We start from the raw sequence: 26,120 nt of genomic DNA, 5'->3' as shown, positions 1-26,120 counted from the left end.
GGGTTTCATCAGAGACAGACTCAGGAAAGACTCAGGTTTTCAGAGATGGACTCAGGACAGACTCTGGGTTTCAGAGACAGACTCAAGACAGACTCTGGGTTTCAGAGATAGACTCAGGACAGACTCTGGGTTTCAGAGATGGACTCAGGACAGACTCTGGGTTTCAGAGATAGACTCAGGACAGACTCTGGGTTCCAGAGACGGACTCAGGACAGACTCGGGGTTCCAGAGACGGACTGAGGACAGACTCTGGGTTTCAGAGACAGACTCAGGACAGACTCTGGGTTTCAGAGACAGACTGAGGACAGACTCGGGGTTTCAGAGACGGACTGAGGACAGACTCGGGGATTCAGAGACGGACTCAGGACAGACTCGGGGTTTCAGAGACGGACTGAGGACAGACTCGGGGATTCAGAGACGGACTCAGGACAGACTCGGGGTTTCAGAGACGGACTGAGGACAGACTCGGGGATTCAGAGACGGACTCAGGACAGACTCAGGGTTTCAGGGCTTTAATGAGAGAATCACCACAGCTGAAGTTTGTCCGCTGAAGGACACTGTACACTAGTCCTGTTTTTCAAAATAAATGTCTGTCGCTGGTCCTTTCAGAGAAAATATGACAGCATGAACTCAAGAACAAACAAATAAACATTACACAAATAAACAACCATTAAAGTATAATAATAATAATAGAATATAATGTCTGCTGGAGACACAACTCCGTTTACAGTGTTTACATAAAAACCTGTCTTTCCGTCAGTGGAAGACGGTCTGTCTCCACAGCTTGTCGGGGGTGAAGGGCCACAGACAGGTCTGTACTGCGGCTCTGAAGGGCCTCGGCTCCACAGACAGGTTCAGCTGTTCTAACCTGCAACAGCTCAGCTGGCTGTTCATTGGTCGAAGAGCAAACTGCTGGGGGGGGGGCTGCTCCGTCAACTGCAGACAGACAAGTGAAGAAGAGACAGGCGAATGACACACGTAGAGAAAGACAGGTGAGAGTGAGAGAGACAGGTGGCAGCAGACATACAGGTGAGAGCCAGACAGATAAGAGAGAGACAGACAGACAGTTGTGAGAGAGAGAGACAGATGAGCGACAGACAGGTGTAGTGTGTGTATACTTACAGGTATCAGGTGGCCGGTCGGCAGGTTGAAGGCCTCAGCGATGCAGACGGCCATCTCATATTTAGTCATCTGCTCTTTGGCGGAGAAATGAAACACTCCCCTGACAGACGGGTCCTGAGAGACAGACAGGCAGAGAGACAGGGGGCGAGACCATCTGCATCATCTGGGTACTTTTCCTTACAGAGCAGCGCACCTGAGTTTCCCTTAATTATGGGAGGCGTCCCATAATAAAGCCCCGCCTCACATCATTAAGCCCCGCCTCTGGTCGCTCTCTCACAGATGTTTCTGCAGACAGACAGGTACTCACCTCTCTCGCTCTCTCACAGATCTTCCTGCAGACAGCAGCCACGTCCTCAGTGTGGGTGGGGTGTCTCTTCATCAGGTGGTCCAGCCCTCTGTCCTCCCCCGTCTGCAGTGTCTCCCACAGAGACGTCACTGCACTCTCCCCCACAGACTGCACCTGCCCATACAGCACTGGCACCCGGAGCACCAACCCCCCTGAGAGGGATACAGGTGAGAGACAGACAGGTTACAGACTGAACCTGCCCATACAGCACCCGGAGCACCACCCCCACTGAGAGGCAGGCAGGCAGACAGGCAGACAGAGAGACAGGTGAGAGACAGACAGGTACCTGGGCAGTGTCTCAGGGTTTCTCTCTCTCCCTCCAGTTTTGATCGTCCGTATAGGTTGAGAGGGGAGGGGGAGTCGTCCTCTCCGTAGGGAGGGTTCCTCCCATCAAACACATAATCCGAGCTGATGTAGAGCAGCAGCGCCCCCCCTGCAGCTGTAGGGACAGTATCACATATGTGTATGTGTGTGTGTGTGTGTGTGTGTGTGTGTGTGTGTATGTACAGACGTGGACGAAATTGTTGGTACCCTTCCGTTAAAGAAAGAAAAACCCACACTGAAATAACTTGAAACTGATAGAAGTAATAATAAATCAAAATGAAAATCAGACATTGCTTTTGAATTGTGGTTCTACAGAATCATTTTAAAAAACAGAATAATGAAACTGGCCTGGACAAAAATGATGGTGTCCCTAGAAAAGACTGAACATATTTGGACCCCAGGGTCATGTTAAACTCAGGTGTGTCCTGGAATTAGCATCACATGTGTCTATAGGTCTGCCTATTTAAAGGGTGAACAGTAGTCCCTGTGCTGTTGAGTATCATGGTGTGTACCACACCGGACATGGAGCATAGAAAGCTAAGGAGAGAGTTGTCTCAGGATATTAGAAGGAAAATTATACAAAAGCAAGACACCTATAGACAAGGTGCAGAAGTCTCATTGAGAGCTACAAAAATCGCTTGATTGCAGTAATTGACTCAAAAGGTTGCGCAACAAAATGTTAACTTAAGGGTACCATCATTTTTGTCCATGATTCTGTTGAACCAGAATTCAAAAGCAATGTCTGACTTTCATTTTGATTTATTATTACTCTGGTCAGTGTCAAGTTATTTCAGTGTGGGTTTTTCTTTCTTTAAGGGAAGGGTACCAACAATTTTGACCATGTCTGTATGTATAGCGGGTAAAATAAGTATTGAACACGTCACAATTTCTCTCAGTAAATAGATTTCTAAAGGTGCTGTTGACATGACATTTTTCGTCAGATGTCAGTAACAACCCATGCAGTCCATACAAGCAAAGAAATCAAACCATAGATTTCCATAAATGAAGTGATGTGTATTAAAATGGAATGACACAGGGAAAAAGTATTGAACACATTAAGAAAAGGAGGTGCAAAAAGGCATGGAAAGCCAAGACACCAGCTGAAATCTATCAGTGAGTAGAAAGCAGTCCTGCCCCTCGTCAGTGCAAATGAATATCAGCTGGTTCAGTCCCAACTGATGGCCTATAAAAAGGTCTCTCATTACCGAGGTGTCACACAAGGTTTCAAGGTTTTATTAGTCATATGCACAGCATATACAACGTATATCCAATCGAGGTTGTCACCAATTACAAATATTTGTGTTTCCTTTTAGATCAGGAGCTCTCCTTTAAATCACATATTGAAAACCTGGTACAAAAACTCAGGCTAAAGCTTGGATTCTATCTCAGAAATCTCCTGTGTTTTTCTTTGCGAGTGCGTAAATTGCTTGTGTCGTCAACTTGTCTTCCTTTAGTTGACTTTGGAGATGTGCTCTACATGTATGCTTCGTCTAAAAGCCTATCAGCTTCGGACACTGTTTATCACAGTGCACTGAGGTGCTTTACTGGCTGTGGCCGCCTCACTCATCACTGTAAGCTTTATGCCGAGCCTGGTTGGCCATCATTGAGCACTCGCAGAGAAACTCACTGGTTGCTTATGATGCTTATGATCTATAAGGCTCTGCTTGGCTTGGTTCCCTCCTACTTGTGTTCACTCCTACGAGGAGCAGAAACCCGGTATGCCTTACGGTCCAGCGATAGTTACTGTTTGCATATCCCACGAGCTCGGATTGTTCAGTTTTGCTGCCCCATCAACTTGGAACAATTTTCCGGCCGAACTACAAATGTCTGAACTTGTATCTTTTAATGTCTTCCGCCGGTTCCTAAAGGACCGACAACAACAAATATTTGGACGGTGCCTCTGCTCCTAATTATTTCCTATGATCGATTCCTTTGCTCTTGCACTTTGTTGTTATTTTATTCACTTTTCATTGTGATGTATTTGTATGTTGATGACGTGTCCTGCTGCCTTCTTGGCCAGGTCACCCTTGAAAATGAGATCACGATCTCAATGGGTCTTTTACCTGGTTAAATAAAGGTTAAATAAAAACTAAAATATGCACAGCAGATACAGCGTAGATGTTGGCAATGAAAGTCTTATATCCCATGCTCCTCCAACAACTCAACATACATGGTGCAGATAAGATAATAAAGTAGTGAAAAAGAGAGAAGAATATTTACAATAACAACAGTAAAGATTTGAGGATGTGAAATATATACATATGTGGAATACATTGAGAGTATTTACATACTCTGTGGAATGAGGAGGTATGGACAGATGCATATATTATGTATAACAGATGTATATAATATATAGATATATATATATATATATTATACACATCTGTTTATAGTACACACACACCCATACATAAACAGATGTGTATGGCAGATGTGTATAATATATATGTATGTGTGTACTATAAACAGATGTGAGTAGACATCCACAGAGCTCAGGAGTTCAGCAGTCTTATAGCCTGTGGTATAAAACTGTCTCTGAGTCTGGTGGTCTTGGTCCGGATGCTGCGGTACCGTCTGCCAGACGGCAGCAGACAGAACAGATTGGTGCTGGGGGGATGGGGGTCCTTGAATATCCTACCGGCCTTCTTCCTACACCGCTGGGTGTAGAGGTCCTCCATGGATGGCAGCTCCGTCCTGGTGATGTGCTGAGCAGTTTTCACCACCCTCTGTAGAGTCTTACGGTTGAGGGCGGTGCAGCTGCCATACCAGGCGGTGATGCAGCCAGTCAGGATACTCTCGATGGTGCACCTGTAGAAGTTGCAGAGTATCCTGGAGTCCATGTTGAACTTCCGCAGCCTGCGGAGGAAGAAGAGCCGCTGTCGAGCCGTCTTGGATATGACCCTGGTGTGATGTGTCCATGTCAGGTCCTCACTGATGTTTACCCCGAGGAACCTGAAGCTGCTGACTCTCTCCACAGGAGTCCCGTCGATGGTGATGGGTGTGTGTGCCTCTCTCTGCCTCTTCCTGTAGTCCACAATCAGCTCCTTTGTTTTGCTGACGTTGAGATGGAGGTTGTTGTCCTGGCACCAAGATGTCAGGGCTCTGACCTCCTCTCTGTACGCCGTCTCGTCGCCGTCTGTGATCAGGCCGATGACGGTCGTGTCGTCAGCAAACTTGATGATGGTGTTGGAGCTGTGTGTGGCCACGCAGTCGTGCGTGAACAGGGAGTAGAGGAGAGGGCTGAGCACACAACCCTGAGGGGCTCCGGTGTTGAGGGTCAAGGTGGAGGATGTGATGTTCCCCATCCGCACTGCCTGGGATCTGCCCGTTAGGAAGCTCATGATCCAGTCACAGAGGGCGCTGTTGAGCCCAAGGTCCCTGAGCTTAATGATGAGCTTGGAGGGCACAATGGTGTTGAATGCTGAACTGTAGTCAATGAACAGCATTCTCACAGAAGTGTTCCTCTGGTCCAGGTGGGAGAGGGCAGTGTGGAGGGTGAGGGAGATGGCATCATCCGTGGACCTGTTTGCTCTGTAGGCAAACTGCAGGGGGTCCAGTGAGTCAGGGAGGGAGGAGGTGATAAAAGTTTTGACTAACCGCTCAAAGCACTTCATGATGATGGAGGTGAGTGCAACTGGGCGGTAGTCATTGAGGCAGATGGGTTTTGTCTTTTTGGGGACAGGGACAATGATGGACTCTTTAAAGCATGTGGGGACTACAGACTGGAGCAGGGACCTATTGAAAATGTCTGTGAACACATCTGCCAGCTGAACTGCACACACCTTGAGAGCACGGCCAGGGATGCCATCAGGTCCAGGAGCCCTGTGTGTGTTGATCCTTTCAGAGATCTACACACATCTGCACTGGTTAAAACCAGTGAGCAGGGATCCTGGGCCTTCTGTGCCTCCACAGCCGGGGGCTTCTCAAAGCGTGCATAAAATGTGTTCAGTTCATCTGGGAGAGATGCAGACACTTCCTCAGCACCACTCGTTGTCCTTTTGTAGTCTGTTATTGTTTTTAGTCCAGACCACATATTTCTGGCGTTGGAGCCCTTGTAGTTCGACTCCACCTTGTCCCTGTATTGTCTTTTCGCACTGCTAATAGCTCTCCGGAGTGCATACCTGGAATTCCTGTACTCATCCAAATCACCGCCACTGTGCGCGATGGCCCGTGCTTTAAGTTTAGCTCGGACCTCTCCGTTTATCCAGGGCTTCTCATTTGGGAATGTCCGTACAGTAATCCGCGGCACGACGTCATCGATGCATTTGCCGATGTAGCAAATGACAGCGTCAGTGTGTGTGTTTATATCGTCCTCCTCAAACACACACCACTCCGTGATGCCAAAGCAGTGGCGGAGAGCAGAGTCAGACTGCTCGGACCAACGCTGCACTGTCCTTGTCACAGGTCGGTCCCTCTTCAGTCTCTGCCGGTAAACGGGGAGCAGAAGAAGAGATATGTGGTCTGACTTGCCGAAGGGGGGGCGGGGGAGGGCTTTATATCCATGCCGGAAAGGAGTGTAAACATGGTCCAGTGTATTTCCACCGCGGTGGGGCAGCTGACGTGCTGATAGTATTTCGGCAGGACTTTCTTCATGTTGTTAAGAAGTCTCTGTCCTGTCGATAATCCCATACAGCTCCTCCAGCGCTGTGTTGTTGTCAGCGTGCGGCGGAACACACACTGCTGTTAGAACAACCGATGTGAACTCCCTCGGCAGATAAAAAGGCCGGCATCCGATCATGATGTGCTCTAGGCTGGGAGAACAGTCCGAAGAAATGATCTCCACATCTGAGCACCAGTTGTTGTTCATCATGAAGCACACACCTCCTCCCTTGCTCTTCCCTGAGTTTATTGTCCGGTCAAAAACAATAAAAACAATAAGATGTGGAGTTGGTGAGGAGCTCGAGACACGGCAGCCATCCTCGGCGCCATCTTGCTGCTCAAGAAAGATGAAAGAAGACAAGAAAGATTTCATGATGGGTAAAAGCAAAGAGCTCTCTCAAGACCTTCGCAACCTTACTGTTGCAAAACAAACTGATGGCGTTACCGAAGGATTTCTGAACTCCTGAATGTTCCAGCACTGTTGGGGCCTTAATCCGGAAGTGGAAAGAACATCCTTTCACCATAAAGCAGCCACGACCAGGTGCTCCTCGCAAGATTTCTGACAGAGGAGTGAAAATAATTATCAGAAGAGTTGTCCAAGTGCCAAGGACCGCTTGTGCAGACCTTCAAAAAGACCTGGAATCAGCAGGTCCAAGTGTTTCAAAGAAACAATGAGTACTGCACTCAGCCGCCACGGCCTGTACGCACGCGCACCACGCAAGACTCCATCGCTGAAGAAGAAGCATGCTGAAGCTCGGTTAAAGTTTGCTGCTCAACATTTAGACAAGCCTGTGAAATACTGGGAGAATATCGTCTGCTCAGATGAGTCCAAAATTGAACTCTTTGGATGCCATAATAGAGGTCAGATGGCACTGCACATCCCCCCAGAAACACCCCACAGGGAAGTTTGGAGGGGGGAGCATCAGGGTGTGGGGCTGTTCTTCAGCAAACGGCACTGGCAAACTTCATATACTTGAAGGAAGGATGAATGCAGAAATGTAAAGAGACATCCTTGATAAAAATGTGCTGCCATCTACCAGGATGAGGAAGATGAAACGAGGGCGGACATTTCAGCAAGACAATGACCCCAAACACACAGCCAAGGAAACTCTCAGTTGGTTTCAGAGAAAGAAAATGAAGCTGCTAGAATGGACCAGCCAATCACCTGACTTGAGTCCAACAGAACATCTATGGAAAGAACTACAGAGTTCATAGAAGAGGCCCACGGAACCTCCAAGACCTGAAGACCGTTTGGAAGAATGGACCAAAATCACACCTGAGCGTGAGACTGGTTTCTCCATACAGGAGGCGTCTTGGAGCTGTCATTACCAACAGAGGCTTTTGTACCAAGGATTAAATACATGTCAGTAAGCGTGTTCAGTACTTTTCCCCTGTGTCATTCCATTTCAATACACATCACTTCATCTATGGACAGCTATGGTTTGATTCTGTGCATGTGTCGATTGCATGGGTTGTTACTGACAGCTGGTGAACATCTGATGTCAACAGCACCTTTAGAGATCTATTTACCGAGAGAAACGCTGACGTGTTCAACACTTATTTTACCCGCTGTATATGCTGCAGCTGACTCACCAGCCTCCTTGGCGAGCGTGCTCGTGGCGTGCACGTTCAGATGGACAGCAGCTTCAGAGTGATGCTCCATCACATCAGGACGGCGCTCTGCAGCGCAGTGCACCACCACGTCAGGCTGTGGGGGGGGGTTACGTAATGATCATCATAACGTCGCCACCGTGTTTTGCTTTGAATAACATTTGCAGCACTGTGTTGCATGTTGTTGTTATTCCCTTCTAAAATGAAATGTGTCTTTAGGGACTAACACGTCTGTCCGGGCTGCAGATGAAAACAGCCTCTGGCACGTTGACAGAAATGTCCCTGTTCAATAAATAAATACAAACAAACCCACAAACACAAACCTCAAACTACATGCTGTGTACTCACCCTGTACTCCTGCAGCAGAGCCCTGACAGCATCCTCGTCAGTGATGTCACAGCGCAGGAGGCGGGGCTTAGCTCTCCTGAAGCCTGTCCCAATCACGGCCCAGCCCCCCCCCTCAAACTCTCTGCACACTGCCCGGCCCAGCAGCCCCGTTGCCCCGGTAACCAGCACCCTGCGTGGGGGGGACATTGCTTCCTGCTGGGGGACACACGGTACTGCATGAAGTATTGCAACGACTACTGTAAAGAGTGCTGTTTCCGCAGGATCTGTACATTCGCGGAGGATGTGGAGGAGGCTACCTGGACACTCTTCAGTTCGCTGAGGGCGCCGGGTTATTCGAGGCGCTTCCTGAGGTCCATCAAGGCAGAGGTCGGCCGGACTTCCACAGATAAATATCAAGACACCTCTACTCGGCCGTCCGGTCCTGCCCTCATCCTAATCGTGACCACGTACTCCAGCAGCCTGGGCAGCCTCCTCAGTGGCCTTAAAGCCAACTTTGAGGGGGCGAGGGCGGGCTGCGACGCGCTGAGGGAGTATCGGGTGATCTCTGATCGAGCGTTCTCTACCTTCATTTTAAACTCCAAGGCCCAAAGAACCTTCAGTCTTTGGGTCTAGAGAGTGGCGAGAGCTGGACCACGGCGCAGAGACGAACAGCGGAGAGGAGGTAGATTCATCGCCTCAAAACGACAGACCCCACGGGCCTCAATGAAAAGTTCCAATGATGGATCCACCTCCTTTTTATCGGACGGTTTCTTAAATCTCTTTTAAACAACATTTAGTTTTAAATGATTACTAATCTTTTTAAGACTTTTACCTTAACAGGTTCCTCCTGGCCTCCCCCCAGATGTTTTTAGACCCCCTCTATGTGGTGATGGTAAACCTGCAGATCCACCCTACTTTATATTCCTTTATTTATACATACATCATTGAAAGGGACTGCTTTGAACTATTTGAGCTTTTTTAAATTAAATCTTGAATTATTGATTTAGATTTGAGTATCTATATTTTATTTATTGTGTATTTATATTTTTACTAATGCTCCTCGAGGACTTTTTTATGAATTTTAAACGTATGGTTTTATTATTAATACTAACAATGCACCCTAAACTAACATTTTATATTTGACTCCATTGTTGCATGTTTCCATTATTTTAAGTTACACACGAGGAGGTCATACAGTGGGGCAAAAAAGTATTTAGTCAGCCACCAATTGTGCAAGTTCTCCCATTTCAAAAGATGAGAGAGGCCTGTAATTTGTATCATAGGTATACTTCAACTATGAGAGACAAAATGAGAGAAAGAAAATCCAGGAAATCACATTGTAGGATTTTTAATGAATTAATTGGTAAATTCCTTATTAAAATAAGTATTGGGTCACCTACAAACAAGCAAGATTTCTGGCTCTCACAGACCTGTAACTTCTTCTTTAAGAGGCTCCTCTGTCCTCCACTCGTTACCTGTATTAATGGCACCTTTTTGAACTCGTTATCAGTATAAAAGACACCTGTCTACAACCTCAAACAGTCATACTCCAAACTCCACTATGGCCAAGACCAAAGAGCTGTCAAAGGAGACCAGAGACAAAATTGTAGACCTGCACCAGGCTGGGAAAACTGAATGTGCAATAGGTAAGCAGCTTGGTGTGAAGAAATCAACTGTGGGAGCAATTATTAGAAAATGGAAGACATACAAGACCACTGCTAATCTCCCTCCATCTGGGGCTCCACGCAAGATCTCACCCCGTGGGGTCAAAATGATCACAAGAACGGTGAGCAAAAATCCCAGAACCACACGGGGGGACCTAGTGAATGACCTGCAGAGAGCTGGGACCAAAGTAACAGAGGCTACCATCAGTAACACACTACGCCGCCAGGGACTTACATCCTGCAGTTCCAGACGTGTCCCCCTGCTTAAGCCAGTACATGTCCAGGCCCGTCTGAAGTTTGCTAGAGGGCATTTGGATGGTCCAGAAGAGGATTGGGAGAATGTCATATGGTCAGATGAAACCAAAATAGAACTTTTTGGTAAAAACTCAACTGGTCGTGTTTGGAGGAGAAAGAATGCAGAGTTGCCTCCAAAGAACACCATACCTACTGTGAAGCATGGGGGTGGAAACATCATGCTCTGGGGCTGTTCTTCTGCAAAGGGACCAGGACGACTGATCCGTGTAAAGGAAAGAATGAATGGGGCCATGTATCGTGAGATTTTGAGTGAAAACCTCCTTCCATCAGCAAGGGCACTGAAGATGAAGCGTGGCTGGGTCTTTCAGCATGACAATGATCCCAAACACACCGCCAGGGCAACGAAGGAGTGGCTACGTAAGAAGCATTTCAAGGTCCTGGAGTGGCCTAGCAAGTCTCCAGATCTCAACCCCATAGAAAATCTTTGGAGGGAGTTGAAAGTCCGTGTTGCCCAGCGACAGCCCCAAAACATCACTGCTTTAGAGGAGATCTGCATGGAGGAATGGGCCAAAATACCAGCAACAGTGTGTGGAAACCTTGTGAAGACTTACAGAAAACCTTTGACCTCTATCATTGCCAACAAAGGGGATACAACAAAGTATTGAGATGAACTTTTGTTATTGACCAAATACTTATTTTCCACAATCATTTGAAATGAATTCATTAAAATCCTACAATGTGATTTCCTGGATTGTTTCCCCCATTCTGTCTCTCATAGTTGAAGTGTACCTATGATGAAATTACAGGCCTCTCTCATCTTTTTAAATGGGAGAACTTGCACAATTGGTGGCTGACTAAATACTTTTTTGCCCCACTGTATATGTTATCCCTTTTTCCTGTATATATTATTAACCCCCCATCTTTCATTCAAACACTTTTACTTTATTTGACTTGTATTCATTACTTTCCATTATTATTTGTATTTATTTTAAATGGATGTTGGAGCCTCCCACAGAAATGTACCCTAAAACTATTCTTTTAATAACGTTTTTCTTCCGATGTGTCCCATGCCTCACCTGCACCCCCTCCCTAGACCTTGACCTGGGTTTTAAACACTTTTAAGGACACTTGGTTGACTTTATTTTAAAACATTTTCCCTCCGTGTGATACTGATCTGTGTATTTTATATTTTACATATTTTATACTTTATATTTTGTCATCTTTTTTCATTTGGGTTGAAGTGAATTTATCAGCACTTATTTCACAAAGCGCCTTTATGTATTAATTAGTGAAGGTATTTATTTATTATTTATGGGTTAGGGTTATATATATATATCAGTGGCGGCATATGTATATATATATATACACAGGGGTGCACATAACTGGTACGCAGGTACGCACATAACTGGTACGCAGGTACGCATGCGCGACAAAAATCAGGAATGCGTAATGCCACCTGTGTTACTACACGCCTTTGCGTACTTGACCGATCTCATCTAACCTTGCACATGTTGCTTGTCAACTACTGTCAGAGATGTCCAAAAAGCAACAGACATTAAGCAGCTTCTTTTGCCACCTACAAAGAAACGCCAACTGGAGCCAGAGCCGAAGAAAATATCTTTTTTGAAAAGTGGCTCCAAGATGTGCAGTGGCTTGAAGCTAACGATGAACGCACTGAAATGTGGTGCAGGATTTGACACAAAACAAAACTGAGCAGGAAATCGTTTACATTGTGTCTGTGTCCAGCAACGGAGAGTTGACCTCGGACTTTATTGGACTGATTGAACTGGGTGCTGACCGAACCGCACGGGCCATAACAGAGGGACTTGTGAGACTTTTCCAGGACACAGGCTTGGATGACTGGACAACAAAGTTGGTCGCTGTGTGCACAGACCGGGCTGCTGTCAACGTCGGTGTGTACAACGGCGTTGTGCCAAAACTCCGGCAACTTGCTGCGGGTGGAGACTCCCTTGTGCACACACTGGAGAATTGTGCAAAATCAGCTGATCGCAACGTTCCTTACTGTGAGACATTTAATCAAGCTGCTGCAGTTTATTTACAAAAAGGTGGAGCAAAAAAAACTGCTGCACTGAAGAAGCTGTGTGAAGAAAATGGGATCTCCTTTGTGAAACTGGGTAAGTTTCATAATATCAGATGGTCTGCATGGAGGCATGAAACACTGTTAAAAATATCAAGACTATTGCCAGCCAGTAAAATGCAACTGGCTACGAGTGATAACAGCGACTTGCAGCAGATCTGCACAGAGCGTTTTCAGTGCTTTCTGTCAAACATGCTTGACATTGGCAACATTTTGAAAACTACATCCATTAGGTTTCAGATGGAAAAGCTGACCATTGGAGAATGTAAGGATGAACTCATGGTGGCCATTGGACCGTTCACACTTCTGCTTGATGGTGAAGGCCACAGGGCACACACTGTTTCTAATGCTGATGCTGACAGAGACAAGACAAACTTACTCAGGGGGTTAATTCAAGAGTTTGAAATCAGATATGACTCCCTCAAGTCATGTGATCATTTCTTAGTATTTGATCCTTCAACATGGCCTCAGGAAATACAAGACCTCCACAGTTTTGGAAACACAACAGTTTGCAGCATTCTCAAGAAATATGAGGCCACCCTGCAACTTGACAAAGACACCACTGTGACAGAATGGATGCGCTTAAAGCAGGCAGGAAAACGCCTGGGAGCCTCTTCGGTGTATGACTTGGTCCAAATAGTAAATACAAGTAACCCAGATGCTTACTCCAACATCAACAAGGTGGTTAAGCTGTCTCTTACACTGCCTTTAAGTAGTGCAGCTTGTGAGAGGGGATTCTCACATCTCAACATAATAAAAACCAAGTACAGATCTCGTCTGTCACATGCTCGTCTCTCAGCCCTGATGCACATTCACCTGTCAAAGCAGACCACAGAGACATTTGACCCAAAGCAAGCTGTTGACCTGTGGATGGAGACAGCTAATCGGAGGCTCAATCAAGGACAGGGAGGTGCATCTGCAGCATCATCATCATCTACCATGCAGGAAGCTGAAGCAGAGGACAGTGGGGGCGACACTGAGAAGGACAGTGAGGAAGACTGCACTTATTAAGACCACACTACATATGCGGTGAGTACCAGACACCATCTCCTGGTACTCACCTGAGTAACTCACTGAAAAGGTTATGTGCACCCCTGTATATATACATATACATATACATATACAGTGGGGCAAAAAAGTATTTAGTCAGCCACCAATTGTGCAAGTTCTCCCATTTCAAAAGATGAGAGGCCTGTAATTTTCATCATAGGTACACTTCAACTATGAGAGACAGAATGGGGGAAACAATCCAGGAAATCACATTGTCTGATTTTAATGAATTCATTATAAATTCCTCGGTAAAATAAGTATTGGGTCACCTACAAACAAGCAAGATGTCTGTCTCTCACAGACCTGTAACTTCTTCTTTAAGAGGCTCCTCTGTCCTCCACTCGTTACCTGTATTAATGGCACCTTTTTGAACTCGTTATCAGTATAAAAGACACCTGTCTACAACCTCAAACAGTCATACTCCAAACTCCACTATGGCCAAGACCAAAGAGCTGTCAAAGGAGACCAGAGACAAAATTGTAGACCTGCACCAGGCTGGGAAAACTGAATGTGCAATAGGTAAGCAGCTTGGTGTGAAGAAATCAACTGTGGGAGCAATTATTAGAAAATGGAAGACATACAAGACCACTGCTAATCTCCCTCCATCTGGGGCTCCACGCAAGATCTCACCCCGTGGGGTCAAAATGATCACAAGAACGGTGAGCAAAAATCCCAGAACCACACGGGGGGACCTAGTGAATGACCTGCAGAGAGCTGGGACCAAAGTAACAGAGGCTACCATCAGTAACACACTACGCCGCCAGGGACTTACATCCTGCAGTTCCAGACGTGTCCCCCTGCTTAAGCCAGTACATGTCCAGGCCCGTCTGAAGTTTGCTAGAGGGCATTTGGATGGTCCAGAAGAGGATTGGGAGAATGTCATATGGTCAGATGAAACCAAAATAGAACTTTTTGGTAAAAACTCAACTGGTCGTGTTTGGAGGAGAAAGAATGCAGAGTTGCCTCCAAAGAACACCATACCTACTGTGAAGCATGGGGGTGGAAACATCATGCTCTGGGGCTGTTCTTCTGCAAAGGGACCAGGACGACTGATCCGTGGAAAGGAAAGAATGAATGGGGCCATGTATCATGAGATTTTGAGTGAAAACCTCCTTCCATCAGCAAGGGCACTGAAGATGAAGCGTGGCTGGGTCTTTCAGCATGACAATGATCCCAAACACACCGCCAGGGCAACGAAGGAGTGGCTACGTAAGAAGCATTTCAAGGTCCTGGAGTGGCCTAGCAAGTCTCCAGATCTCAACCCCATAGAAAATCTTTGGAGGGAGTTGAAAGTCCGTGTTGCCCAGCGACAGCCCCAAAACATCACTGCTTTAGAGGAGATCTGCATGGAGGAATGGGCCAAAATACCAGCAACAGTGTGTGGAAACCTTGTGAAGACTTACAGAAAACCTTTGACCTCTGTCATTGCCAACAAAGGGTATACAACAAAGTATTGAGATGAACTTTTGTTATTGACCAAATACTTATTTTCCACAATCATTTGAAATGAATTCATTAAAATCCTACAATGTGATTTCCTGGATTGTTTCCCCCATTCTGTCTCTCATAGTTGAAGTGTACCTATGATGAAATTACAGGCCTCTCTCATCTTTTTAAATGGGAGAACTTGCACAATTGGTGGCTGACTAAATACTTTTTTGCCCCACTGTATATATTATCCCTTTTTCCTGTATATATTATTAACCCCCCATCTTTCATTCAAACACTTTTACTTTATTTGACTTGTATTCATTACTTTCCATTATTATTTGTATTTATTTTAAATGGATGTTGGAGCCTCCCACAGAAATGTACCCTAAAACTATTCTTTTAATAACGTTTTTCTTCCGATGTGTCCCATGCCTCACCTGCACCCCCTCCCTAGACCTTGACCTGGGTTTTAAACACTTTTAAGGACACTTGGTTGACTTTATTTTAAAACATTTTCCCTCCGTGTGATACTGATCTGTGTATTTTATATTTTACATATTTTATACTTTATATTTTGTCATCTTTTTTCATTTGGGTTGAAGTGAATTTATCAGCACTTATTTCACAAAGCGCCTTTATGTATTAATTAGTGAAGGTATTTATTTATTATTTATGGGTTAGGGTTATATATATATATCAGTGGCGGCATATGTATATATATATATACACAGGGGTGCACATAACTGGTACGCAGGTACGCACATAACTGGTACGCAGGTACGCATGCGCGACAAAAATCAGGAATGCGTAATGCCACCTGTGTTACTACACGCCTTTGCGTACTTGACCGATCTCATCTAACCTTGCACATGTTGCTTGTCAACTACTGTCAGAGATGTCCAAAAAGCAACAGACATTAAGCAGCTTCTTTTGCCACCTACAAAGAAACGCCAACTGGAGCCAGAGCCGAAGAAAATATCTTTTTTGGAAAAGTGGCTCCAAGATGTGCAGTGGCTTGAAGCTAACGATGAACGCACTGAAATGTGGTGCAGGATTTGACACAAAACAAAACTGAGCAGGAAATCGTTTACATTGTGTCTGTGTCCAGCAACGGAGAGTTGACCTCGGACTTTATTGGACTGATTGAACTGGGTGCTGACCGAACCGCACGGGCCATAACAGAGGGACTTGTGAGACTTTTCCAGGACACAGGCTTGGATGACTGGACAACAAAGTTGGTCGCTGTGTGCACAGACCGGGCTGCTGTCAACGTCGGTGTGTACAACGGCGTTGTGCCAAAACTCCGGCAACTTGCTGCGGGTGGAGACTCCCTTGTGCACATTCTGTGCACCGCACACACACTGGAGAATTGTGCAAAATCAGCTGATCGCAACGTTCCTTACTGTGAGACATTTAATCAAGCTGCTGCAGTTTATTTACAAAAAGGTGGAGCAAAAAAAACTGCTGCACTGAAGAAGCTGTGTGAAGAAAATGGGATCTCCTTTGTGAAACTGGGTAAGTTTCATAATATCAGATGGTCTGCATGGAGGCATGAAACACTGTTAAAAATATCAAGACTATTGCCAGCCAGTAAAATGCAACTGGCTACGAGTGATAACAGCGACTTGCAGCAGATCTGCACAGAGCGTTTTCAGTGCTTTCTGTCAAACATGCTTGACATTGGCAACATTTTGAAAACTACATCCATTAGGTTTCAGATGGAAAAGCTGACCATTGGAGAATGTAAGGATGAACTCATGGTGGCCATTGGACCGTTCACACTTCTGCTTGATGGTGAAGGCCACAGGGCACACACTGTTTCTAATGCTGATGCTGACAGAGACAAGACAAACTTACTCAGGGGGTTAATTCAAGAGTTTGAAATCAGATATGACTCCCTCAAGTCATGTGATCATTTCTTAGTATTTGATCCTTCAACATGGCCTCAGGAAATACAAGACCTCCACAGTTTTGGAAACACAACAGTTTGCAGCATTCTCAAGAAATATGAGGCCACCCTGCAACTTGACAAAGACACCACTGTGACAGAATGGATGCGCTTAAAGCAGGCAGGAAAACGCCTGGGAGCCTCTTCGGTGTATGACTTGGTCCAAATAGTAAATACAAGTAACCCAGATGCTTACTCCAACATCAACAAGGTGGTTAAGCTGTCTCTTACACTGCCTTTAAGTAGTGCAGCTTGTGAGAGGGGATTCTCACATCTCAACATAATAAAAACCAAGTACAGATCTCGTCTGTCACATGCTCGTCTCTCAGCCCTGATGCACATTCACCTGTCAAAGCAGACCACAGAGACATTTGACCCAAAGCAAGCTGTTGACCTGTGGATGGAGACAGCTAATCGGAGGCTCAATCAAGGACAGGGAGGTGCATCTGCAGCATCATCATCATCTACCATGCAGGAAGCTGAAGCAGAGGACAGTGGGGGCGACACTGAGAAGGACAGTGAGGAAGACTGCACTTATTAAGACCACACTACATATGCGGTGAGTACCAGACACCATCTCCTGGTACTCACCTGAGTAACTCACTGAAAAGGTTATGTGCACCCCTGTATATATACATATACATATACATATACAGTGGGGCAAAAAAGTATTTAGTCAGCCACCAATTGTGCAAGTTCTCCCATTTCAAAAGATGAGAGGCCTGTAATTTTCATCATAGGTACACTTCAACTATGAGAGACAGAATGGGGGAAACAATCCAGGAAATCACATTGTCTGATTTTAATGAATTCATTATAAATTCCTCGGTAAAATAAGTATTGGGTCACCTACAAACAAGCAAGATCTCTGGCTCTCACAGACCTGTAACTTCTTCTTTAAGAGGCTCCTCTGTCCTCCACTCGTTACCTGTATTAATGGCACCTTTTTGAACTCGTTATCAGTATAAAAGACACCTGTCCACAACCTCAAACAGTCATACTCCAAACTCCACTATGGCCAAGACCAAAGAGCTGTCAAAGGAGACCAGAGACTAAATTGTAGACCTGCACCAGGCTGGGAAAACTGAATGTGCAATAGGTAAGCAGCTTGGTGTGAAGAAATCAACTGTGGGAGCAATTATTAGAAAATGGAAGACATACAAGACCACTGCTAATCTCCCTCCATCTGGGGCTCCACGCAAGATCTCACCCCGTGGGGTCAAAATGATCACAAGAACGGTGAGTAAAAATCCCAGAACCACACGGGGGGACCTAGTGAATGACCTGCAGAGAGCTGGGACCAAAGTAACAGAGGCTACCATCAGTAACACACTACGCCGCCAGGGACTTAAATCCTGCAGTTCCAGACGTGTCCCCCTGCTTAAGCCAGTACATGTCCAGGCCCGTCTGAAGTTTGCTAGAGGGCATTTGGATGATCCAGAAGAGGATTGGGAGAATGTCATATGGTCAGATGAAACCAAAATAGAACTTTTTGGTAAAAACTCAACTGGTCGTGTTTGGAGGAGAAAGAATGCAGAGTTGCCTCCAAAGAACACCATACCTACTGTGAAGCATGGGGGTGGAGACATCATGCTTTGGGGCTGTTCTTCTGCAAAGGGACCAGGACGACTGATCCGTGGAAAGGAAAGAATGAATGGGGCCATGTATCGTGAGATTTTGAGTGAAAACCTCCTTCCATCAGCAAGGGCACTGAAGATGAAGCGTGGCTGGGTCTTTCAGCATGACCATGATCCCAAACACACCGCCAGGGCAACGAAGGAGTGGCTTCGTAAGAAGCATTTCAAGGTCCTGGAGTGGCCTAGCCAGTCTCCAGATCTCAACCCCATAGAAAATCTTTGGAGGGAGTTGAGAGTCCGTGTTGCCCAGCGACAGCCCCAAATCATCCCTGCTTTAGAGGAGATCTGCATGGAGGAATGGGCCAAAATACCAGCAACAGTGTGGAAACCTTGTGAAGACTTACAGAAAACCTTTGACCTCTGTCATTGCCAACAAAGGGTATATAACAAAGTATTGAGATGAACTTTTGTTATTGACCAAATACTTATTTTCCACAATCATTTGAAATGAATTCATTAAAATCCTACAATGTGATTTCCTGGATTGTTTCTCATTCTGTCTCTCATAGTTGAAGTGTACCTATGATAAAATGACAGGCCTCATCTTTTGAAATGGGAGAACTTGCACAATTGGTGGCTGACTAAATACTTGTTTGCCCCACTGTACACATATATATATATATATGTACATATGTACATATATATATATATATATGTACATATGTACATATATATATATATATATATATATATATATATGTACATATATTATATATATGCAGAGTTGGGTGTTAGGGAGTTACAGTAATGCATTACTTGTTGCTGTAACGCAGTAATATAACGCAGTACTTCTGAAATGTGGGTAATATAATACCTGTTACTATTCTCAGTAACAGTTACAACACATTTTAAATGATGTGGTGTTTAGTTTCTAAGAACTCACAAACATCACGAGACATTCTGACACCAGAGAAACAACTGAGCAGGTAGAATAGTAACTCAGTGAGCCTGTTTCCTATTGGTTCAGAGGGCTGCAGGAACAGGCTCACCATGCAGAGCTGCAGGAACAGGCTCACTATGCAGAACTGCAGGAACAGATTCATGATGCAGAGCTGCAGGAACAGATTCATGATGCAGAGCTGCAGGAACAGATTCATGATGCAGAGCTGCAGGAACAGATTCATGATGCAGAGCTGCAGGAACAGATTCACCATGCAGAGCTGCAGGAACAGATTCATGATGCAGAGCTGCAGGAACAGATCCACCATGCAGAGCTGCAGGAACAGATTCATGATGCAGAGCTGCAGGAACAGATTCATGATGCAGAGCTGCAGGAACAGATTCATGATGCAGAGCTGCAGGAACAGATCCACCATGCAGAGCTGCAGGAACAGAACCATAATGCAGAGCTGCAGGAACAGATTCATGATGCAGAGCTGCAGGAACAGATTCATGATGCAGAGCTGCAGGAACAGATTCATGATGCAGAGCTGCAGGAACAGATTCACCATGCAGAGCTGCAGGAACAGATTCATGATGCAGAGCTGCAGGAACAGATCCACCATGCAGAGCTGCAGGAACAGATTCATGATGCAGAGCTGCAGGAACAGATTCATGATGCAGAGCTGCAGGAACAGATTCATGATGCAGAGCTGCAGGAACAGATCCACCATGCAGAGCTGCAGGAACAGAACCATAATGCAGAGCTGCAGGAACAGATTCATGATGCAGAGCTGCAGGAACATATCCACCATGCAGAGCTGCAGGAACAGAACCATAATGCAGAGCTGCAGGAACAGATTCACCATGCAGAGCTGCAGGAACAGATTGATGATGCAGAGCTGCAGGAACAGATTCATGATGCAGAGCTGCAGGAACAGATTCATGATGCAGAGCTGCAGGAACAGATTCACCATGCAGAGCTGCAGGAACAGATTCACCATGCAGAGCTGCAGGAACAGATTGATGATGCAGAGCTGCAGGAACAGATTCATGATGCAGAGCTGCAGGAACAGATTCATGATGCAGAGCTGCAGACTGAAGCACTAGAGGGTCTCTCTCTCTCTGGGTCTGCTGCTTGAACCCAGAGACCTTCAGAGACTCGTGGCAGAGTGTTGAAGATCTGCAGCCTCTGTCCTCTGTGGAATCTCCGGCTTTTAGAAAGCTTGTCAGCCAAATCTCTGTTAACTCACCAATGACCAGGTGAGCTAACGCTGCATAGAGACTGGTTCCTATCCAGCAGCTCACAGGGCTGTGCAGAGGCTCCACTAACATGTTGTTAATGACACACAGAGACGTCACGGTACCGGTATCACATATTATCCAGCCCACTGAAACGGAGCAGCAGTTTAACCTCTAGCTCTTTCCTGATGTTCAGCATGTACTGCCAGATAGAGAGCTTTAATTACTGAGCTGCAGTAAACTACATGTTAGCATTTAAAGCCAAACTTTAGAGGGTATTCTGGTGAGAGTAACTCAGAGTAACTCAGAGTAGTGTAACGCATCACAGTTCAGAGACAGTGATGATGTAATGTCCCTTATTACTTTAAAGAGACAGGAATCAGGAACAGGTACTGGATTACATGCTGGAAGTAACTTGCCAATCACCGGTGGTGGAAAGTTACTAAGTACAGTTACTACAGTACTATCATTTAGAGGTACTTGAATATTTCCATGTTCCATGTATATATATCACGCTGTTTGCCGTAAAGCAGCTGTCGCAGTGATGCCAACTGTTAGCATGCAGGCTAAGAGACCTCAGGTGATTTACCTGCGGAGCTCGAAGCTCAGATCCCGGCATGAAGAGAGAGGACGAGTCGGTCTGAGGGTTAATGAGCAGCAGTTGAGTTCTCGCTCCGCCAGAGGTGGAGGTCTCCTATACTTCTTCGGCTACTGCGGAGGAGGAGGAGGAGCAGGAGGAGGCTTCGTCTCTTGTTGTGTGGGGGGCGGAGTTTACGGTTAGAGGTACATTACCGCCCCCTGCTGTGCTGGAGGAGCAGAGTTCAGGAACAGTGATAAATAACCCTGTCCATCAGTGTCTCTCTATGTCAGTGTTTCTCAAACTAACCCTAACCCAATAAAAAAAATACTCACGGACCACCTAACTCCCCCAATATCCCGAAACAAGATTCAAGATTCAAGAAGCTTTATTAATCCCGAGGGAAATTGAGGTGCAACAGTTCAATACAAAGAAGGAAGGAGAAATATACACTAATTATAACTAAATATAACCAAATATACACTAAATATAACTAGATATAACCAAATATAACTAAATATAAACTAGAATAAATACAATAGGCCTGCTTACTACTCCAACAGTATAATGACAGCCTGATAATGACAGCTCTGTGGGACCTTCTCTATAGGCCTATCGCTCGTTCACACATTAAATCAACAATACAAATACAACTACGGATTCTACAAGCGTTTCGTTCACATGCCATTTAAACGGTAAATGCTGATAGATTTTACACATCATATGAAACAGAGACTACATTTATTACTGAGTTTATGTCCGAGCGAACAGAGAGATACGCAAAATGCACCGCATTTAGTACCACACAAACTTCTGCTGTGTATTTTCAAAAATAAAACACAGTAACACTATGGCTGCAGGCCCAAGTTTAACAAGAATTTAACAATTTTAAGGTCATTATTGACACTTACATTTACAAATAGCATTGTTTACTCACTCATACACTGCGTGTCTCTGCTGCCACCTAATGGGAGGAATGGTGCTGCTTGTGCCGAGACATCAGTGAAACAAAGTCTGGATCCAAACTGGAGAGTTTTAGTCTCATATCACAGTCCACATTGATCCTGTTACGCTGCTTTGTTTTCAGACCAACAAGTGTAGAAAAACCAACTTCACAGTTGTAGGTGGTTGGAAACGGCATCAACATTTTCAGAGCAGCGTCAGCCAGCTCTGGGTGCTCAGGCTGGACGTGGACCCAAAAGTCTGTCAAGCTTTTGTCTCTGAAAGTCGTCCTCAGTGTCCCATCAGATGCGATGTCCACAAGGCTGTCAACCTGTCTTGATGGGAGCTTGGAACTGACGTGTTCGATGTGCGTTTTGTCCCCAAATGGATTCCTGATCCACTCATAGCCTGCATCTAGTTCTGGGAAATATCTTCCCAGCTGAAAGTGAAGGCCTTGCAGATGTTCCTTGAAGGCTGCAACTGTGCCGCCGTCCAGCTCTTCATCTGCAGCGAGGAGAAAATCCACAAGCGTCGGAAAACAGTCAAACTCCTGGCGATCCAGACGGACACACCACAATTCCATCTTGAGGCGTGCAGCTTTAATTTTGTCCTGCACATTGAAGGCGGTGACGGCTTTTCCCTGCAGCGCTAAGTTCAAAGCATTGAGAGCGCTAAAGACATCGGCCAGGTATGCCAATTTTGAGAGCCACTGGAAATCATGCAGTCTGTCATACAGTTCATCAGTATGATGCAAGAATAACATCACCTCATCGCGCAGTTCAAATAGAGGGTGAGAACTTTCCCACGCGACAGCCAGCGAACTTCAGTATGGAAAAGCAGTTTTGTGTGTTCACTTCCCATTTCATCACACAGAGCTTTAAAAAGACGTGTGTTCAGTGCTTTGGTTTTTATTGTATTAACAATTTTCACAGACTCGTCCAGTACTGATTTGAGGCATGGTGGCATTTTTTTCACAGCCAGCTGTTCTCTGTGAATGCAGCAGTGTGTTACTGTGGCGCAAGGTGCAACTGCCCGTACGCGCGCTGCCAGTCCCTTGTGTTTCCCAGTCATTGCAGTTGCACCATCTGTGCAAATACCAACACATCGTGTCCAGTCCATATTATTCTGCAGGATGAAATCGTTGACTGAGTCAAAAATGGCTTCCCCTGTGGTGTTGGTCGGCAGGGAACGACAAAACAGAAATTCATCCTGCACACCGCCAGCATAAATGTACCTTACAAAACACAGCAGATTTCTCATTCACGATATCAGTTGACTCGTCCAGTTGCAGTGTGAAAAACTGGCTTTGGCGTAAACGTGTGATCAGCTGATCTTTCACATTTTTGGCCATGGCTGTTATTCCCTGCTGGACAGTATCATTGGAGAGGGGGACCCTGTTCATTTCGTTGCTTGCTTTCTCCCCAAACAATACATTAGCCATAACCTTGGCAGCTGGTTTGACTACATTCTCACCTATCGAATGAGGTTTCCCTGTTTTTGCGATGAGAAGGGATACCCTGTATGATGCCTCTGTAGCCTTCGCATTTTCCCCCGTCGCAAAAAAATGTGAGGGCGCCTTCGTCATGTGTTTTTTAAGTTCCTCACGTTTTCTCTCAAACAATGCTAAAGGTTTCCCGATGTAATCCTTGTGTTTGCTCTCAAAATGACGCTTGAGCTTGGCGGGTTTCATAGCCTCGTTAGCCAACGACTCGTAGCACAAAACACAGTGTGGATTGGGATCCTCTTCATCTCCAGTCCAGAACAATCCGAATTTTATGAAGTCGCTGTGATATTTTCTCTTCACTTTAGCGCTGGACTTTCCGCAATCAAGCCGAGTTTCACAGCTTTCAGCCGGGTGGTGGTTAGAGGGCGAACCGCTCTCCTGGGACTCAGTAACGCACACAAAATCACTTGTCGCTGTGGCTGAACCACTTGTAGTTGCTAGATCTCCTGCATCAGGACATGCACCTTGACTGTCACGTCAGATTTGTCATTTAATTTTCTTTTAACTGACCCTGTCTTTAGCCATCGATCCATCTTGTCAGTTGACAGCTCAAATTGACCGCGCAAATCATTTATGAAGTAAGATCGTAACCTACGTAGCTATGAACCTACGTAGCTACGCTACATCTATGCTACACTCTATACTAGTCATTTTAAGACAGTTTGAGAAACACTTTAAACTTATAATATATTAATTTCAAATGTGACATTTTACCAAAATACTCACGGACCACTAGGGGCTGCTCACGGACCACCAGTGCTCCGCGGACCACTCTTTGAGAAAGACTGCATGTGTATGTGTGTGTGTGTGTCAGTGGCGGCTGGCCAATAGAGGGCGCTAGGGCGCCGCCCCACCACTCACCTCTCACCACACTTCCTTGAATAAGACATAAAATAAATAAATAAAAATGAAATAATTAAATACAAATATTTGAAATATATGTATATATTGTTTTAGATGTGCAAGATAAATATTTCATAGTTATTGATGAGTTAAGTTGTTTCGTTCGTTGACATTGTCTGATTGGTGACGTATTTCCTCCCTGGGGCGCAGGAATCTTTGCCCATAGACTCTCGTTAAAAGTTGTACATGCGCAGTAGCTCCTCTTCAATACAAGAGATAGGACGATGTTGGGGCGCACCTCTCCTGCGCCCCGAGCTGAATGCAGCTGGATTTGGCGGCGGGGCTGACGTCACAGCCTTCTGTCATAAAGTATGTGTACTGTCCATGTTATATATGATATACATTATTCAAATATATAGAGATAGAGATAGAGATAGAGATAGAGAGATATATCTAGAGATAGATATTTATTATATATGTATACTGGCCCTCTGTATAGTAATATAGCACATCTGTATATTTGTTCATACTACATCTGTTTATACTATGCCAATTACTCCCCCCTCTTTATACTGCCCTTATCTTTACATAATCACTCTGAACTGCATACTGTACATACTCTATCGCACTTGTTTCTCTTTGCACTTCTATCTCTCTATAATGTTGTTGTTGTTGTTTTCATTGATGTAAATACACTCGTTTGATACCTTAGTACATGTATGCATGCTTCTTATTTTTTTTTAATACATTTTGGAGTTATAGCCCCCCCTGGAGAAAACTCCACCAGCCGCCACTGGTGTGTGTGTGTGTGTGTGTGTGTGTGTGTGTGTGTGTGTGTGTGTGTGTGTGTGTGTGTGTGTGTGTGTGTGTGTGTGTGTGTGTGTCAGGGATGGAAAATAGCACCCGCCACACGCCATATGCGGGTGTATTTGCAGGGACGCTGAAGTAGGGGTGCTGAGGGTGCTGCAGCACCCCCTGGTGAAGGACTATTGCAACACTGACATGGTATATTAATCATTTTTATTTTCAACTTTTTACTTTTCAAAATAAAAACATTCATTTTCGACTTTTACATAATCGTGATATTTTTGTTTCCTGTGTCATTAAAAAAAGTATGTTATGTTCACAAATATGGCTTGTGAGGTGGTTAGCTTTAGACAGAGCTAATTTAAGTAGCCTATTGTAAATTGTATCATAATATTGAATCTAGCTCCGTTGCGCTGCGTTTGGTGTGACGTCATCATCACCGGGTGACGTCACTCAGCACCCCCAACTCTGAATGACTTCCATTTGTATGCTGGCGGGTATATCGTGTCACTTTAGCAGCCACTGTGGCGGGTAATACTTTTCAGTCATATCCATCGAATTCTCCTATCATACATGGCTCATACACATGAGAGCTGCGCTTTCCACAACCATACAGTCAGAGCCGGTCAAATGATGTGCTTCTGATTGGGCTGAAGCGGCGTGAGAATGGCACTCCGACTCCTTATCCACAATTATTACTCTGTGCTTAAATCAAAGTAGGCTAATCAGTGGAGCTATTTGTTGTGGAGAGATAAAGGATGTTGCAGGAGGCTACCTAAACCTGCGGCCATCACAGGACTCTGGGTTTAACATGCTGAACTGTGGGGACTTCTCTGAACGTTTCCTCGCTGATGTTTTGGAGATCATCTTTTCTATAAAGCATCTGGGATGGTTTGATGCACTGTCTATGCCTA

At 45.3% G+C, this 26,120-nt stretch overlaps 1 protein-coding gene across 4 annotated transcripts; it reads right to left on the bottom strand.

The window, feature by feature from the left end:
• Nucleotides 1–496: 496 nt before the first annotated feature.
• On the bottom strand, nt 497–21,289 carry mat2b (methionine adenosyltransferase 2 non-catalytic beta subunit methionine). Of its 4 annotated transcripts, none has more exons than XM_063896042.1 (7): nt 21,123–21,289; nt 8,351–8,542; nt 7,985–8,099; nt 1,755–1,907; nt 1,430–1,620; nt 1,123–1,236; nt 497–936 (listed from the first exon to the last, which is right to left on the bottom strand). In XM_063896042.1, the coding sequence occupies exons 1-7, from the start codon at nt 21,150–21,152 to the stop codon at nt 757–759; spliced, it is 975 nt and encodes a 324-aa protein (XP_063752112.1). In that variant the 5' UTR covers nt 21,153–21,289; the 3' UTR covers nt 497–756. The 4 variants fall into 4 exon arrangements, with proteins under 4 accessions (XP_063752112.1, XP_063752111.1, XP_063752113.1 ...); XM_063896041.1 differs by having other exon boundaries at nt 8,351–8,545; nt 21,123–21,281; XM_063896043.1 differs by lacking the exon at nt 21,123–21,289 and adding an exon at nt 8,647–9,545 and having other exon boundaries at nt 8,351–8,545.
• Nucleotides 21,290–26,120: the final 4,831 nt, after the last annotated feature.

This window comes from Eleginops maclovinus, chromosome 11 (assembly GCF_036324505.1).
Source record: "Eleginops maclovinus isolate JMC-PN-2008 ecotype Puerto Natales chromosome 11, JC_Emac_rtc_rv5, whole genome shotgun sequence".
Lineage (NCBI taxonomy): Eukaryota > Metazoa > Chordata > Actinopteri > Perciformes > Eleginopidae > Eleginops > Eleginops maclovinus.
Note: the sequence above shows the minus strand (reverse complement) of the source record. Positions and strands in the feature narration are given on the sequence as shown.

Excerpts from the sequence above, each read along its gene's own strand:
- mat2b (XM_063896041.1), bottom strand. The coding sequence starts at position 21,152 with ATGCCGGGATCTGAGCTTCGAGCTCCGCAG. Across the intron at positions 8,546-21,122 it reads CTGAGCTTCGAGCTCCGCAG|CAGGAAGCAATGTCCCCCCC; the intron begins GTAAATCACCTG and ends TGTGTCCCCCAG. Across the intron at positions 8,100-8,350 it reads CTCTGCTGCAGGAGTACAGG|CCTGACGTGGTGGTGCACTG; the intron begins GTGAGTACACAG and ends CCCCCCCCACAG.